The sequence below is a fragment of the Penicillium coprophilum genome (assembly GCF_028826855.1).
Source record: "Penicillium coprophilum strain IBT 35676 chromosome Unknown utg000007l_segment0_segment0, whole genome shotgun sequence".
Lineage (NCBI taxonomy): Eukaryota > Fungi > Ascomycota > Eurotiomycetes > Eurotiales > Aspergillaceae > Penicillium > Penicillium coprophilum.
In genome coordinates, this window is record NW_026622726.1 from 911,254 (window position 1) to 927,593 (window position 16,340).

The following is a 16,340-nucleotide window of genomic DNA, read 5'->3' on the forward strand; positions in this document are numbered from 1 at the left end:
TTTTTATTTTGAATTATTCCAGCTACCGGCTGTATCCGACCGTTATGGGGAAGATAAACCTTACAGCCCTTCGGGTACGACAGACAGCACTCAACCAATTCGCCAGTGGAAAGACCAGCAAACTGCCCCAATGGGTCGGTGTGGTCGGCGAGATCCCTCCTGCTGAAACCCTCATTCGTACCCGCCCTCCTCAGCATGAGCTTGTTCAACAGCGGATGAAGACGGTTCCTGGGTCATCGAAGCCGCAGGTTGTCTTCCAAGTGCAAGAGAAGCGCAGAAAGCCCAAGAAGCCCAGCCGACTTTTCCAACCCGTCCAGCTCAAATATGAGGAAGATCAATTGCGAACTCAATTCTTCCGCGACCATCCCTGGGAACTTGCCCGGCCTCGTGTGCTTCTTGAGAGCACCGGCAAGGACTTTGAACACTATGACTGGAGCCGCATTCAGCAACCAGGGAAGCGGTTAGATGGTGAAAGGTGTGTTCCCAATGTTTCCACTTTGAGATTCTTTGTCCTTCCCAATGGAAAAATCCCCGATGCTAATGTGTTTATTTTCCGGTCCTAGTGTTGTCCAGCGACAATTGTGGCTTTTGAATAACGTTCCGGATATGACCAAGAGTGCCGCCTATGATACTGCTCGCCGAGAATTCTATCGACTTCGGTTGCAGGAGGACATTCAACGTCGGGTGGCTGCAGAAGAAGCCGCGGCATATGGCGCAGAGTTTGGACCATCATACATGGAAATCGGTATGAAGATGGAGAGCGAGCAGTACGACAAATGGGTTGCCTGGGCCCGGGAAACATCTCTGGTCCAGGATCAGCGGAAATCAGCTCTAAGCGGTGCACCAGATCTAGGAGAGACTACTGAATCAAGTGAGATTGGGGCCGAGGAAACAGAGGCGGTCACCCTGTGAGACCTGTCACTCAGTGAGAGTTTGAGATGTTGGAGTGGACTCGAACGCCATTATGGTACAACTTCTTTCCCAGAAGTTTTCCCCTAGTCTTTCACATTGATGGTCTATGTATATTATTTGATCTGTTCACCTGGATGTTGTACTTCTCTAGCTCTATTCACGCGATAGCACATGCATTATTGGTCCATTCACCTCTCATTCTAGTAACTGAGCTATCTTTTCGAACATAATCCTGATATTTGCGATACAGTGACGCAGGCGGAGTCGAGGCGCAGAGTTGCGGAGGTCCGGTGTTTGGGCGTGTTTTGCCCAATCAGAAGATTTCCAGCCTCGCCCAACTTCAATGTCCCCGATTCCCTTCATTCCAGGACCAAGACTCCATTCAGTGTTTATTATCTGTGGCTGCCTTACACTGAAGACCTATATTGCTTCGAGAACAATATTCTCTGATCTATCAGATCTCTCTTGTGGCCAATCTCTTTATCGCGCCCGCCATTGTCATCCGCCGTGAGAGCTTCAATGAACCATTTCCCCGGTCTCAACTGAGTCTGCTCCGAATTTGACCACTTAATACCCGACCGATTCATCATTTGGCGATTAAGATTCCGATCTTTCTTCCTCCACTTTGTCCAACGGCCACCTCGACGTCGATTCCCCATCTCAATTGAAGATAGCCCACCCCTCCGGCCAAATCACAACCAATGATGCTTTGCGCAGGTGCCCGAAGTGTGCTCATATGGTAATGGTAATAGCGCTTGGATATTCTTTTCGTTTTCGGCAGTATATCAATTCGTCAACGAAAGTGCTGCCCTGGGGTGTGCCTGATCAAGAACATCTGGGCCTTTATCAGCCATGACATCCTCAACGACTCGTTCCGAGGATGCGGTACGTGGGCTGCGCTTGAACCACGGCGATATAGACGAGGATGACATGGAAGATGGAACTCCAGAGTCAGGTGGCTTGCTGGCGTCACAAGGCGATGACTCTCCATACCCGGACGGGGGAAGTCGACCAAGCACTGCTTTAGGAGATACCCCGGAGACTACTAGCAAGCAACTGGCTGGCTCGAAAACACTGAGCCCCGAGGAAACCATCGAACTAGCACGGCATGCCGTGGAAAGTGGGATTCAAGATACTAAGCGTTCCCTAGCAGGCAGCGAGGCCGTCACAGATGTGGTCAAGCCTAAGTTGACCATTGATCTTGGACATTCACACATTGCGAGGATCCCTGAACCAGTCGTTGACTTGATTAAAGATGAAGTCGAACGGTACGTCGGAGCCTTGCTTTGTACTTTATAATCAAGTTTCGCGTTGCCTGTTCCTAGGCTACGGTATCACTGGTCTGAACCATACTGACTAGTATAAAGGCTGTCTCTGTCAAATAACCAGCTCTTCCATATCCCATATCGCTTTGCAGAGTGCTCGCATCTACGCTATCTCAACATAAGAGCGAACAACTTCCGTGAATTCCCCAAAGGAGTATGTTCAAAAACAAATCTGCTTTGTGTATGCATTGCGCTAACTTCGCTTGCTAGGTTTACAAACTACCATTGCTCGAAATTCTTGATTTAAGCCGAAATAAGATCAAGGAATTACCAAATGAGATCAGTAAACTGAAATCATTGCGAGTTCTGTCAATGATGCAAAATCGCCTTGTTGACCTCCCAGCTGGCCTCTCTGAGATGCATAAGCTTCAAATTTTCAAGTGTGTCGGAAATCCTCTGCGGAAGCCACTGCGTGACATTCTGGAGGAAACCGAGAACGAGACGACACCTTCTGTGATGACCGACAACGAGAAAGAAGTTGCAGCCACGACCAAACTCAAGAGATTCCTCAATAAAACGCGACAGCAGACGAGCACACCCGAGCCAGAAATCATCGCGGATGCAAGGTTTGTGTATCTTACGGGTTGAGCTCGATGTAGGCTAACAGTCGGTGTCAACACAGTGATGGTATTTTTGAGGCTAAGCCGGTACCAACACCAATACCTTCAAAGCGGAATTTGAGTGGTCGATTTCCAGTAATACCCAGCACTGGTGATAGCTCAGCAAGCTCATCTCGGTCTCCATCGATATCACGAGCACCGCCAATCCCATTAAAATCACACTATCGCATGGCTTCTGGACAACAAGGCGCTACCTATCACATGCCTGGTCTCCAAAGACCCGGCGTGGCCCCTCATTCCGTTAACGAACGTAACCGAAGCAATAGCGAGGGCATAATCCAAGGATCATCTGTTGCGCGTAGCAAAAGAATGGGACTGATCACTCGCAAGAATACTGATCTGGGTACATTGGATGAAACGCGCCCATACCGGAACAGCCATCTACGGGGTCTCAGCCATGGATCAGTACTTCGACCGCGTCAGTCTGTGGCGCCAATAGCCACGAGTGACAGTACTCCTCCAAGTCCTACGAGCCCAAGAGAGCGTCGACGTCCGCGAGATGGATGGGTTAATCGGATGTCCAGTCTACCTGAACACAAGGGTGAGCGTGGGTCTGACCAACCGATAATTAAGAGCGCAAAAGGTATTCTATTTGCCCTCGCTCAAGTTCATTCCCATATCGATACATTGATCAACGTGATCAAGCATGATGACACCAGGCGCCACAGCCTCGAACTTGTCTTTTACAATGCTTCCTCACACGTTGATCAACTCAACGATGCCCTCGAAAAAGCATCAAATACCTTGATCAATGACCCCGAGTCAATCACATCAGTCACAGAAACAGTCAGGCGTGAATGCGAGACGTGTATCACCGCCTACATTCACGTCGGCACGCAACTACGCAACAATGTCGCCAAGATCGTTTCCAACGGCGATCCGCGCTATGTACGATCGCTAATGCTGACGATGTTTGGCAGCCTGGTGGAGCTACGGAATGCTTGCGTTATTCTCAAAGTCCCGCTCCAGACCATTAACAATCGTCGCTCTGCTGGAAAACGCTTGATTGGCCCAAGCAACCCACTCCCCTCGGTCCCAGACCGATCTCAACTGCCGCTGGCCACTCCAACAAGAGATCTCACCCCACCCACACGACGATTGCGGAGCGACACCACTATCCGACACCCTCAATACCCTATGACTATGAATTCCAATCAGACTGGCATCAGTTCTCCTGGGTTGTCCACATATGCACGCAGTCGCTCGAGCAGCAGGTCAAACATGATCAACACATCTGTACCACACTCGTTGGCAACCCCTCGCTCAGGCGAAAGCTTCCCTCCTATGCCTATTCCCACGGCTCCTCCCCGTGTCAACACATTGACCGGACTGGATGAAAACGAAGAGGAGCAGATATTCGAAAAGATCTTCCATCAGCTGACTGCTACATATCATGCCGCATATGGAGCACTTCCACTGGCTCGTCGGCAATTCATAAGGTGCTCAGAAGCTGCTCAACAATCCCGGGATTCGGATGGAATCCAAATCCTCTGGAACAACCTCATCCGTCGATGTCAATTCTGCCTGGAAGTCTCGGATGCCCTGGGGCAACGTCTCTCGACCATGAAGGTCAAAGAACCAGGCGGTGGGCTCCGCAATCAACGCGAGTTCTGGCAGCTATGCAAATCATTCATGCAGTCGTTCGTAGATCTAGTCAACGAGATGCGGGAATTGAAAAGTATGCAACTTCTACCTGCTGATGTTGTCATTCTCCTACGCCCAGTCCAAAAAGCAAGCCGGGAAGCAGGCCGCTTGATCGAGGTATCTCCTTGGGCCTACCTTGCAGATCCTGACCGCCATCCCGCACCTACTGCTTTCTACGGCCCTCCGCTGCAGGCCTCACACCTACAACACCATCAAACATCCGTCTCAACATCCGCTCTCACCAACAACCCTTCTTTCCAACTCAACATGATGATGCCCCCGCAATCAGTTACCATCCCTGCCACTCCGCTGAGTGCGGCGCTCGGCCCTGCTGCGCAGGCGACTGTCCCCTCGACACCGGCTAGTGCATACAGTGATAAATTCTTCGAGGGCGATGTCTTCCAGCGTGCCGACTCGCTTCTCTCGTCAAATCAAGCCCCGTTCTTCCGTCGCTAAGCGACTATGAAATAACTTTACGCTCTATGTCAGAGAACTCGTTTTCTCAATGCGTCATGATTACCCCCCAGGCTCTTTTTTCGTCTACGTCTTATGATGATGACTATGAGCAATCTATCGTGCATGCCAGCCACATTACTTTGGTTTCTTGTAATACCAACTCTGCCCTGGCAATCCCATTCTCGATTTGTATTCTGTTTTTCCCTGATTTAGCGGGTTGATCTCTTTTGAAAGAACTGAGCTACGAGCAATCGATTGTGCATGCCATTGAGTCTTTTTTGACCATCGACCACATATGCATTTCATTGGTGCGCTTTTTGCTTCTCTTTTCCTGTGCATTAGCGGGTCAATATCCTATGGAATAACTGGGTCTTTGTTACAATAAGTCTCAAATGAAATGATGTTTATCTATGAACTTCCGCTTCATACATGCACACTCCAGCCTTCAACATGTTTGAAATTATTCAATACGTAGTACGCGGCGGAGGTGAACGATGGAAAATTCGTAAGAGATGTTATAACTTGAAATATGGTGTCTAGTACAGCATAGCCAGATCACCTATGATCTGTGAGTCGCCCATCACCCAGCGGGTTTCAGATTCACAAAGAAGGTTGAAATCAAAAGCTCCTTTAAAGAGCCTTGAATTTTCCCAGGACTAAGTAAAACGAGAAATGTCAGTTCCATGCGTCACCACACTAGCCATGGAGTCAATGGTTCACAGGGACAAAGTACATACCTGCAGCATGAGCCAAATCGGCCTGAGAATGTGCCAGGACATGAAGACTGATATCCTGGAGGGCGTAGAAGAGGTGATCTTTGTTTGATGTGTAATAAGATTTGTCATGAATGCTGGCAGCCTCGGGTACCCTACCAAAATCCCAACAGTCAGCACCATGTACCCTCGATCACGAGATCAACTCTTCCTCCCCAAAACATCAAAGGTGATGCGATACGTGTTGTTACATACCAGGTGATAAAGACTAGCTTGCTTCTCTGGCCATCCCCAGCAGGAGAGTCATAGGCGAAGTCTACGACGGCGTATCGGGGAGTGTCATGCTTGAAGTGAGAGAGAAACTCATCGTAATCCTTGTATTTGCCGGACTCCGCAACGGTGATCTTCTTGTCGTGTGCGGAAGCTGCATAAAGAACGTAGGTGAGGTTGTCTGTTCCTTTAACCTCGTCGAATACTTCCTCACATTCGGGGGTGATGGTTGCGAATTTCATTGTGAGAGATGTGTAGAGGGGGAAATGAGAAAGACAAATCAGGGGACTTATATAACGTGACTCTATGGCCTTACCTATGGGCTGATATAGAGACAGTTGAACCCCATATTATGCGGGGAAATATGACGTAACCCTATTTATACCTATATTTAGCGCTTGAATTTCCATATAAAATGACCTTAGACTGTACACATTCTATTCCTTTAGGATCTTGGATATTTTCTGGATATTTCCTGATTTTCTACAATAGAAGGTGGTTCGGGAAAGAAACATGTTTTTTTCTGTACACAATGATAGAAAGTTCGAGGACTTGGGAATTTCATGTCATCAGGAACTCAACTTATATATAGAATTAGCGTGATGCTGCGAGGTACGTATGTACGGGCTACACAGCCTCACTGCCCTAATTCTGGCATTTCACATTCGACGCGAATAAATAAAGTGCTGGTTCTTGTTTTATTTTCATTTTTGATCATTGAATACACATCCGCATTCTATACGTTGATCAAAAGACCAGATACTCGTGATGACGTTGCAAACCTCCGCAAACTCCTCACTATGGGCTCTTGCTCTATCAACACTCCCGGAAAAAGATCGACGTATCTTCAAAATCTCAAACTCCTCAGCTCCAGAAGCCAAACAGACTCTGAATGATATACTCTCGGCACTCGAAATCCAGCGCGACCGCTGTACGCGGGATAAATGGGTCACCATCGGTATCGGGGGCAAGGAGCTCATCATTCGTGATTTATGCGCTAAGATTGCTGCATGTGTCAAGAAATATATGCAGGTTGTTGATATCGCGGTCCAGTATGACCCTGTTCATGCGGCGTTGCCGTGGGCCGGTGTGCGTTTCTTGCTGCAGTTGACCTTCTCTGGGTTTGAAGTTTTTGGTGCTATTGTTGAGGGATTGGAGAAGGCCACAGGATTGATCGCGGTGTGGGATTCTTGAGGCTCTGTTCATACGCAGTGGTAAGGGAACTACTGAAGCAAGGTTGTGCTTGGAACGGGAAATGGTGAACTTGTATTCCACTGTCCTGGACTTCATTTGTAGAGCTAAGAGGCACCGTGATTCCTCGCGCTTGAGTGAGTTGATTCAATGGATTGAGGATTATGGGTGTGCTGACCGAGAATTAGAGCGTGTCTTGAACTTAACGTCTCAGTTGTCCATTCAAGAGTCAGTGACGCAAATGGAGGCCGCAGAGCAGAAAGTCTCAGCTTTGAAGAGTCTCGTTGATAGTGAAAGTCCGTTGTTGGATATGGATAAATACCCAATTTTCTGACATTGTATTAGGGGTGGAAGATATTCACGACGGCATATCGACGATGCTCCTCACGACCACCTCGACCGCTGAAGACGTCGAAAACATCCGAAAAAGACTGGAGGCAACTCTTGCAGGCCTTGAGCGACCCCTGATTAGGATTACAGATCAGGTATCTGACCTCTATGGTGCTCTGAAAAGTACTCTTCTCATGCAGGAAAAACATGGAACACCAAGGCTAATTATGACCAGAAAGCAAGAGAAACGAGCTTCTATCGTGGATTTCCCCTGTCGCCGCCCAACAACACTACAGGGAGGCATTGGCATCTGTTATATCTGGGTCAGGCGAGTGGCTCTCTCAAGATCAATGCTTCATGACCTGGAAAGACTCGAGCAGTTCGGAAACATTTTGGCTATATGGCATGCGTAAGTATATAAAAACTTAAAATCTGTATATGGGGCATGGATGTTACAATTTCCGAGCTAATAGGATGTTTAGCGGGGTGCGGAAAGACAAAACTTGCGTAAGTTTCCAACGTCGAGAACTGTATCATACCTAAGGGGGAATTGATCTTTTCTAGTGCGATTTTGATTCAACACCTACGTCAACAGAGCTGTGGTGCATCTCAGCCAGCACCAATAGCGCATTTCTTTTGCTCTCGGAACCTTGCAGAGCCCGAACGAACCGACCCCCCAAGATATAATGCGATCATTGGTAAAGCAGATCTCTCTCACAAGGGAAGAAAATGATTGTCGTGTTCGGTGTCCGCTATTGAAAGTGTATAAATCAAGACAAGCAGAAGCGAGCCATACCGGAGAAAGACCGGCACCGCTGACGGTAGAAGATTGTGTGGAAGTCATATGTGAAATCGGCCGAGCGACTCCGTTAACAATTGTTATTGATGCATTAGACGAGTGCAGCTCTCAAGAACGACGCATTCTCCTCGAGGCTCTTGAGGAGATTCGACAACGGTGCCGAGATGTTGTCAAGATCTTTGTTTCGAGTCGGTATGAAGAAGATATTGCAGTGGCATTCAAGAAAGGCGAAACCTTAGAGGTGACTTTTCAATCAAATCACGAAGATCTGAAGCAATTTGTCGAAATTGAGGTCGAAAGATTCGTGAAAAGATGGTCTACTATGCATGGTGAGTCGGACCTGGCGCTGCATAAGCTTGGGGAGGACATAAAGGAGGCACTTATGACAGGCGCACAAGGAATGTAAGTTGTGCGATCAAGGCTAAAGATTTAGATGGAGTTTTTTATTCATATGGACTTTACGCTGACGATTTTAGGTTTCTCTGGGTTACTCTCCAGCTCGAAAGCATTAGCGATACCGACCATGTCAAGGATATTGACAGTATTCGCCAGGCCTTGACCTCGCTGCCTCCAACCCTCAGCAAATCATATGAGGCCATCTACAGACGAATAAACTCTATGAGCGAGAGCACGAGAAGAGTGGCAATCTCAAGCTTCCAATGGCTCTTGTGCGCGAAAAGAAAGCTCTCAGTCTCCGAACTTGTGGCTGCTATCAGCATGTTCTCGACCCAGTCATCCCATGTATCAGCAAGATCAATCCGCGACTATTGCTGCAACCTGGTGACGATAGACAACGAAGCAGACACGTTCCGCCTAGTTCACTTGACAGTCCGAGAGTATGTTTTCCCACAAGCCGTGAAGTAGACAAAAACCTGATCCTTGATGCGCAGATTCCTTGAAACTTTACCCGAGTTCTCTATCGACGAGTCCAATGCAACTATTGTCGACGGGTGCTTAGGCCTATACCTGCGGGAGGAACGCGAGTCCAATATTTTGAGTTACGCTACTTGGTATTGGCCGGCTCATTTGGAGCAGCTCAGTGGATCACCCCAAAGAGAAATGATCAAGCCAGCACTTCTCGAGTTTTCCACGGAAGAAGAACACTTTGAAGATTGGCTGGATGATCTTGATACACTGAATATTGAGAATAATCCGAGTTGGAGCAACTCGCTTCACAGAAAGCTCACTGCATCATTCGCCTCGCCACCATCAGCATTGTTTATGATGTCTTGCTTTGGCCTCGAAGAAGTACTTGAATCTTCTGAGCTTGCTCGGGCAATGGATTTAAATCAAAGGAATAAGCATAATACTTCGGCACTATACCTGTCCGCTCGTTGGGGCCACATCGCGATGACCCAGAGACTCCTAGATCTGGGGGCAGCTGTGGATGCCCCGGGCTCTCAACATGGAACTGCACTACAGGCAGCATCCTTTGCTGGGCATGGAGAAATTGTGAAGATTTTACTTGAAAGAGGCGCTTCTTTCTCCCCAGCTGGAACTTCCCAGGCCGAAAAAGTGGAATACTCAAGTCCGCTCCAAGCTGCTCTAGCCAATGGGCATGACGGGGTCGCCCAATTGTTCGTTGATAGTGGATGCAGATTGACCACCAAGAAGCAATTCGATGATGCCATAGATACTGCAAGTTTTAGAGGCAATGTCGATATTGTGGAGTGGCTTTTGAGCGGCAAGGCTGGCACATTCACACCAAACGTTAGGCCCGATCCGCTCCAAGTTGCTCTCTCTGGGGGAAATCACGGCAAGCAAGGCGATTAATACAAGAATATGGTAATGGTCGCATAAACGAAGAGAACGGGTACTTCGGAAATGCCCTCGCCGCCGCCATTGCCAGCCGAAAAGTTGGTCTCGTGCAGCTTGTCATCGATGCCGGCGCCAACATTGATGCTCGCGGACGTTTTGGCTCTCCCCTGCGGGCTGCTGTTATATCTGGTCATCTCGAGATTGCAAGATACCTATTGAAGAAAAAAGCCAACCCTAACACCGAAGACAAAAAGCTCGGTGACCCGCTCCAAGCCGCTGCCTCCTTAGGAAATGTCGATATGATGTTGATGCTACTGGATCACGGAGCACGTGCAGATGGATTTGGTGGCCACTTTGGCAACACGCTACAGGCTGCCTCTTTTAATGGACATGAGCAGTGTGTTCGACTCTTGATTGAGCGGGGTGCTGCATTAGACTTCAAACATAATTATATGCCGGTCCGATATCGTGATGCGCTGCAAGCGGCCGTATATGCTGGCCATGAGAATATCGTCAACGTACTCTTCGCAGCTGGGGCGAAGCTTAACCGGGAACGCCATGAGTACAATCCGTTTTGCAGCCTATCCTGTAGGTCTAAGAGGATTGCGCTACCAGGGTTAAGGACGGGTACGGGCAGACTGGACATTCCAGCTTGGCTGGGGCCACTTGAGGTCGCTGCTCGAAAGGGCAATGTTATTTTGGTTAGGATGCTACTAGCCAAGGGGGCTCGAATAGATGCCATGGATGCTAGTTCTGAGGATAATGAGTACCACTGGGGATGTGCGTACACTGCCTTGCAGATCGCAGCTTTCTGGGGACATCTGCCAGTGGTGGAACTTCTCTTAGACCATGGAGCAGACCTCGATGCTCAGCGACAGACCCTTGGAACCCCCTTACAGGCAGCTTTGGAGGGAGGCCATTTTGATGTCGCAGAGGTGTTGCTGTCCCGGGGTGCAGAGATTGATAGGCATTGGGGAATGTTTGGATCATGCCTCCAGGTTCATTCGGAGCGAGGGAACTTTAGGGTCGTTGAGTTTCTGTTGGATCACGGAGCAAACATCGAAGATTCAGGTGGTGAAAATGGTAATGCACTTCAGGTTGCCTGTGATGCAGGGCATATTGACATTGTTCGGTTCTTGCTTGGCAGGCATGCGGATGTGAGGGCATCTGGAAAGGACCTAGGAAATGCACTGCAGGCAGCCTCTTATAAGGGACATCTCGACATAGTAAAACTGCTTCTTCGCCAAGGTATAGAGGTGGACGAGACTGACGGCGATACTGAAACAGCGCTCTGCCTTGCTGCAGGCAACGGACACGAGAAGACGGTGATCTTTCTGCTGCAACAAGGAGCCAACGTCGATGGTTATTCCACTTTTCTCAACAAGCACATAAAACCCCGGGAACAACAAAGTATTGTGGCAGTTCCTCTTCATCTTGCCGCCGTTGGTGGACACGAAGCTACCGTCTCCATACTCCTCGAAAACGGGGCAAACGCCCATCTAGAAGGAACATACCGTTTGAATAGCAGTTTTACCTCCGATGAAAGTGATTTCAGCGAATTCAAAAGCACACCAATGTTCGCGGCATGTTTTTGGGGACATGCATCAATTGCCAAACGACTATTTCAAGAGGACCCATGGAGCTATTTATCTCATGACGTGTATATGTCTATCGTGAAGACAAGTCTGAGTCGCGGTAAAAAGGAGATTGCAACAATGCTGGTTCAAGAAGCAATACTGGCAGGATTCAAAGTCGAGCACTTCGAAGGCCCTTTCAGATACGCCTGTGTAAAGGGGTGCACGGAGATTTTGAAGCAAATTTTGGAGCATTTTGTTCTCGAAAATTGGCCCGCTGCTATCTTGCTGGCCGCAGAAGAAGGTAGAGGCGCTGTTGTTGAAGTCTTGCTGCAAAATGGAGCTGACGTTGACATTCGCGACGAGCACGGGAATCTGGCATTAGACCTCGCCATCAAAGGAATCAAGAAATACAAATACCACTACTGGCCCTCAAACCCACCAAGCTGGACTGAAGTCATCATGGTCTTGCTTTGTGCAGGGGCTAAAACAAATGACTTCTCTGGCAAGATTAGGGAGATCTTCCCGGTTATTGTAAAGCGCGGGAGAGTTGATATACTGAGAACATTGGATCGCTGCGGATGCAATATACTCTATGACGCTACAGTCTATTCAGAGGCCTTGGTCAAAGCTTCAGCCGACGGCGACATCGAAAAAATCAATTACATGAGCACCAAGCTTGTTCCCTCAACTGGGGATATCAAAGCTGCCATTCTGGCTGCAATAAAATGTCAAAGTGATCAAGCGGATCGAATACTGGTGATCAAGGCACTCCTGAGTCTCAAAAGACCGCTTTTCCTCAATGAAGTTCAAGGTTTCGAGCCATTGGTAATTGCTTCTGAGAAGAAGTATCCCGAGATTGTGGCCATCCTACTCCAGCATGCTCGACACGGCAAACCGGTCGTTGAAAAAGCTTTCTATGCGGCTATACGGCGTGGTAGTGTCGCTTGCGCACGCCTCATCCTTGAGTCACAGGGCTGGGTACCTGCTGAACGCCTTGAGCTTTGTTCACGCGCTATTCTAAAATATGGTACTCGCATTGATGAGGACCTATCTGCGTATCTTTTTGATCAGGGAGTATGCCCGAACGCAAGGGATTCCCAAACTGGTGCAACTATGTTGTATATCGCCGCTACCAGGTTTTATACTTCCAGCGTTGCTCGAAATTTTATGGCCCATGGGGCGAGTCTCGACCTCGACGGAGGCGAGTATGGGACAGCACTACACGGAGCAGCAGTTTCTGGGAAGTGGGAGTCAGTGGAGCTGCTCCTTTCGTCTGGTGCAGATGTTAATGCACAGAATGAGCGTGTTGGTACGCCACTGGTGGCAGTGATGATGCAGACGTGGGAAGATTGCTCTAGAATGAATGGGTTCAAGTGCTATTTGAATTGCCATCAGTGCTGTGCAAGGCTGCTGCTAGATTGGGGTGCGGATGTCGATGCCAAATGTGGAGAGTTTGGTACGGCGCTACAAGCTGCGCAGAAGGTTGGAAACAAACTGGGCATAAAGATGCTCCTACGAGACGAGCAGCTCGGTGTCAATGACACTGATATATTCGCATCTTAAAGTATTCATTATCCGATGCTACGTCAACACTCGCGCATATAGTTACAAAAACTCATTCTACAGAAAAACGATGTTCCATCAAGGTATAGATTGGGCCTTTCAAGCAAGTGGCCATGAGAAGCCTCCCCCAGTAGAATTATATTTCAGGGTATATCACATTGGGCAGCAACTCTACGCTGTCAAACGTTCGAAGGGTCATGTCAATCTCAAGAGATCATCTATATGCTTTCCCAATTCAGTTGTTGCATTGAGTAACAAAACAGAGATATGAAATTCCTTTTTGATATTCACTCCTTCTTCTCGGCTCTAAACCTATAGTTAGAAGACAGAAGAAAGATAGAAAAAATATAAAGTGCGCAGAAGACTTTTCTATGTATATACGGTAACCTTGGACTCACCTCATCGTGATACACCATGACTCATGCTGGGTCATGATGGCTCCCGACCGACACCTATTGACCAACCCCCAAGTAACATCTAGTAATTTCTACTCTTCAAATATACAAATTCTGTCATATTATGCTTATTCATCTGCTTGTTGTAACATGACGGAGATCTCGTAGCAGTTGGGTATGCGTGGACGGGATACGGCATGCTAGAAGGGCAACTCGATGTAAATATTACATATGATAGTACTGTGAATTTTTTGAATTAAGTATAAATGAGATTAAGCTATTCCTCATAGCTGGTATGTCAAATGAAGACAGAATAATCCATTCAAGAAAGTCTCTACAATGAATCAAAACGGAGGTGTATATACCTATGGGAGACCATGATATTTGAGGTAAGTAATCGATTGAGTTGATTTATTTTGATTCTATACAAAAAAAAGGCAAATGAAGAAAGAAACCTATTTGAACTCAGAGATCACATTGCTTTTGGTGATTCTCCATACATGATGCAACAATCTTGTCGACATCGTCCGAAAGCCTTCCATAATTGTTATTGTTACGAGCTTGGCATGGTCTGAAAGTCACATACTAACTTGGCCCTCAATTTTGAAAATAGAAAAGAACTCTAGAGAAATGACATATTTCCGATAACTCCAAAAACCGACCCCACGAGGTCCACATAATCAGTGAGCCCTCGCAGCAACAACCACATCTCTCACGAAGGAAAACATCTCACGTGGCTTATTCACAAAGACACTGTGACCTGCCCCGCGGAATAAATGATATGAAACACCACGTTCCATGGCCCATATCCCCGCAACTCCAGCAGTGGGTGTGGCGGTTGAGAGCGTAGTGGCCACTGGCGTATGCTTGAGGAGGAGCTGCTTGGTCGCTGACGGTGCAGCATTATCAGCGAAGAACGGCTTCTTCGGCTTCTGCGCGAAGCCCTGCGCACCGCGCCACGTCATATTCTGCAACGACAGTTCCGCGCCAAAGTGGTTGATCAGCATATCCCACTCTCCCGAATAGATATGGAGCGAGATGTTGTGCTTGGTAATCAAAGATGGGAGGATGAAATACTCCGGTGGCACGGGGGAGGTCGCTGAAAGTAGCGTGCCCAAGATTGTGGAGTTACAGGCACTGTAGAGTCCGCTATTCTCTACGTGGAGTGCGGTCTGCACGTCCGCACGGCTAAAGTATTCTGCCATCAATGGGAGCTCTGAAACAGTGCTGCAGTCATGGGAGATGTCATAGATGTCGAAGCAGCCGCGGGTTGTGCGGTTGGCGGAGACGGCTGTTAGGTAGTCACTTGCTGTAGAGAAGGCGGCGCAAGGGCCGTAGCAGGTTGAATTGAATATTGAGGCGCGGACTTGTTCGGGGGTTGTGGGTGAGATGTCACATGCAGCGTTGGCGGCATTTGCCAGGTCTCGACGTCGGAGGTTGAAATACTCTGGGTTTCCGGGGATATGAATTTTAGCTTGAGGGGGATAGATGTCGGATTTTGCTAGCACGTCGTTGAAACCGCAGGTTTTGTCTGCTTCGTCGAAAACAGATAGAATGTTGTCTGGTATTTGAAGGAGGTCCAGCTGTGACCTGAGATATTTACCCATTCCAACGGTCGCCATGGCTGCTCCATTTCCCCAAGACCCGTCACCAAGAGATATCGAGCGGACATTGAGAGGAAGGAAATTGTTGCCCTGGAGAAGCTCCGATGCAAAGTAAGGTATGTAGATGCCTGCATATGACTCCCCCATCAGATGAATCTGCTTTGATTGCAGATGTGGGAAGTACTCAAAGAAGCTACGCAGCCACTGTGTAAAGTCGGTCGTCACCCGGCCATTGTTATTAACTGGGTAAGGGAAGCTGGCCGTAGAGAAGCCAGTACCGACGGGCTGATCAACATACAGCACATTGCCCAGCTTCGTCCACGAGTGCGGATTGCGAATGAATTGAGTTGAATTGCCATCGAATGAGATGGGTCCATTACCGGTCGTCAACCCTATCAAGGATGAGCAGCCGGGGCCGCCATTGAACCAGACTATACAACCTTGTTAGCAACTAATCTTTGCATGTTCTTCTCCCAATCAGACTTACTGATCAAATTATCATCGTATAACGGCTGCTCTGACTGGAATAGCCAAAAGAATATCTCATTTCCAGGTTCTGTCCCCGGAACTGGAAGGCGACCAGCCCAGCTAGATGGCAGGTCCGAAACGCCCGGCAAGGTATGTACCTCAAAGCGTGAAGTATTGTATGAACCAATTCCTCGCGAAAGGACAAACCGAGGGGCTGCCCATAGAACATGAAGGAAGTAAAACAAAGCTGAAAGATTCATGATTGGCATTTGCCGTGCTTTGTACAGCTATGACAGTTCTTTTCTTTCTGGTAAAATGATCGAGATGATAACTTTCGAAATTGCGTCTGTAGTATTGCGTAGTAAAGACTCTGGAAGCCCATGCAGACAAGGGTCCACGTGGAAATCATGTTTCCTTTTTATCTCTTTCTTTCTAGACATCCTGGTGGTTATTGGGCTATTGAACGGGCGGTTGTTGAGCCAGATTTGGGTGTCAATAAGGCCCGCGGGGGTATTGCCGTCAAAGACATGGCCAGTGAATTTGGGTGCTCAGCCGGGCTCATTTCCGTCTCCGAGTACTTGATGCCTCCTGAATCACAGTGATTTTATTCAGATCTGAGCCGTACGCGAGTATCAATTAGTAGGAGTTAGGTGGCGAAGTGGGTGAAGCATACTTCTTTAGGGTTGTCGTGATGATATGATGCCTTGTTTGTCAG

At 48.1% G+C, this 16,340-nt stretch overlaps 6 protein-coding genes across 6 annotated transcripts; 4 read left to right on the forward strand and 2 right to left on the reverse strand.

Annotated features, from left to right (window-relative positions):
- Window positions 1–44: 44 nt before the first annotated feature.
- rsm25 (mitochondrial 37S ribosomal protein mS23) lies at window positions 45–912 on the forward strand (the record flags this gene model as incomplete). Its single annotated transcript, XM_056682082.1, has 2 exons — window positions 45–475; window positions 564–912. The coding sequence occupies 2 exons, from the start codon at window positions 45–47 to the stop codon at window positions 910–912; spliced, it is 780 nt and encodes a 259-aa protein (XP_056527491.1).
- An 852-nt stretch (window positions 913–1,764) lies between these two features.
- On the forward strand, window positions 1,765–4,957 carry N7500_010945 (uncharacterized protein; the record flags this gene model as incomplete). The annotated part of the gene is made up of 4 exons (XM_056682083.1): window positions 1,765–2,180; window positions 2,280–2,391; window positions 2,448–2,803; window positions 2,860–4,957. 4 exons carry the CDS (start codon window positions 1,765–1,767, stop codon window positions 4,955–4,957), a joined length of 2,982 nt encoding a protein of 993 aa, XP_056527492.1.
- Window positions 4,958–5,587: 630 nt separating this feature from the next.
- On the reverse strand, window positions 5,588–6,182 carry N7500_010946 (actin-binding ADF family protein; the record flags this gene model as incomplete). The annotated part of the gene is made up of 3 exons (XM_056682084.1): window positions 5,588–5,613; window positions 5,695–5,825; window positions 5,926–6,182. 3 exons carry the CDS (start codon window positions 6,180–6,182, stop codon window positions 5,588–5,590), a joined length of 414 nt encoding a protein of 137 aa, XP_056527493.1.
- A 526-nt stretch (window positions 6,183–6,708) lies between these two features.
- Window positions 6,709–7,134, forward strand: N7500_010947 (uncharacterized protein; the record flags this gene model as incomplete). Its single annotated transcript, XM_056682085.1, has 1 exon — window positions 6,709–7,134. The coding sequence occupies one exon, from the start codon at window positions 6,709–6,711 to the stop codon at window positions 7,132–7,134; it is 426 nt and encodes a 141-aa protein (XP_056527494.1).
- A 61-nt stretch (window positions 7,135–7,195) lies between these two features.
- Window positions 7,196–13,158, forward strand: N7500_010948 (ankyrin repeat domain-containing protein; the record flags this gene model as incomplete). Its single annotated transcript, XM_056682086.1, has 7 exons — window positions 7,196–7,427; window positions 7,477–7,870; window positions 7,944–7,968; window positions 8,118–8,662; window positions 8,737–9,096; window positions 9,151–9,837; window positions 9,993–13,158. The coding sequence occupies 7 exons, from the start codon at window positions 7,196–7,198 to the stop codon at window positions 13,156–13,158; spliced, it is 5,409 nt and encodes a 1,802-aa protein (XP_056527495.1).
- A 1,075-nt stretch (window positions 13,159–14,233) lies between these two features.
- On the reverse strand, window positions 14,234–15,912 carry cp9 (putative serine carboxypeptidase; the record flags this gene model as incomplete). Its single annotated transcript, XM_056682087.1, has 2 exons — window positions 14,234–15,588; window positions 15,645–15,912. The coding sequence occupies 2 exons, from the start codon at window positions 15,910–15,912 to the stop codon at window positions 14,234–14,236; spliced, it is 1,623 nt and encodes a 540-aa protein (XP_056527496.1).
- Window positions 15,913–16,340: the final 428 nt, after the last annotated feature.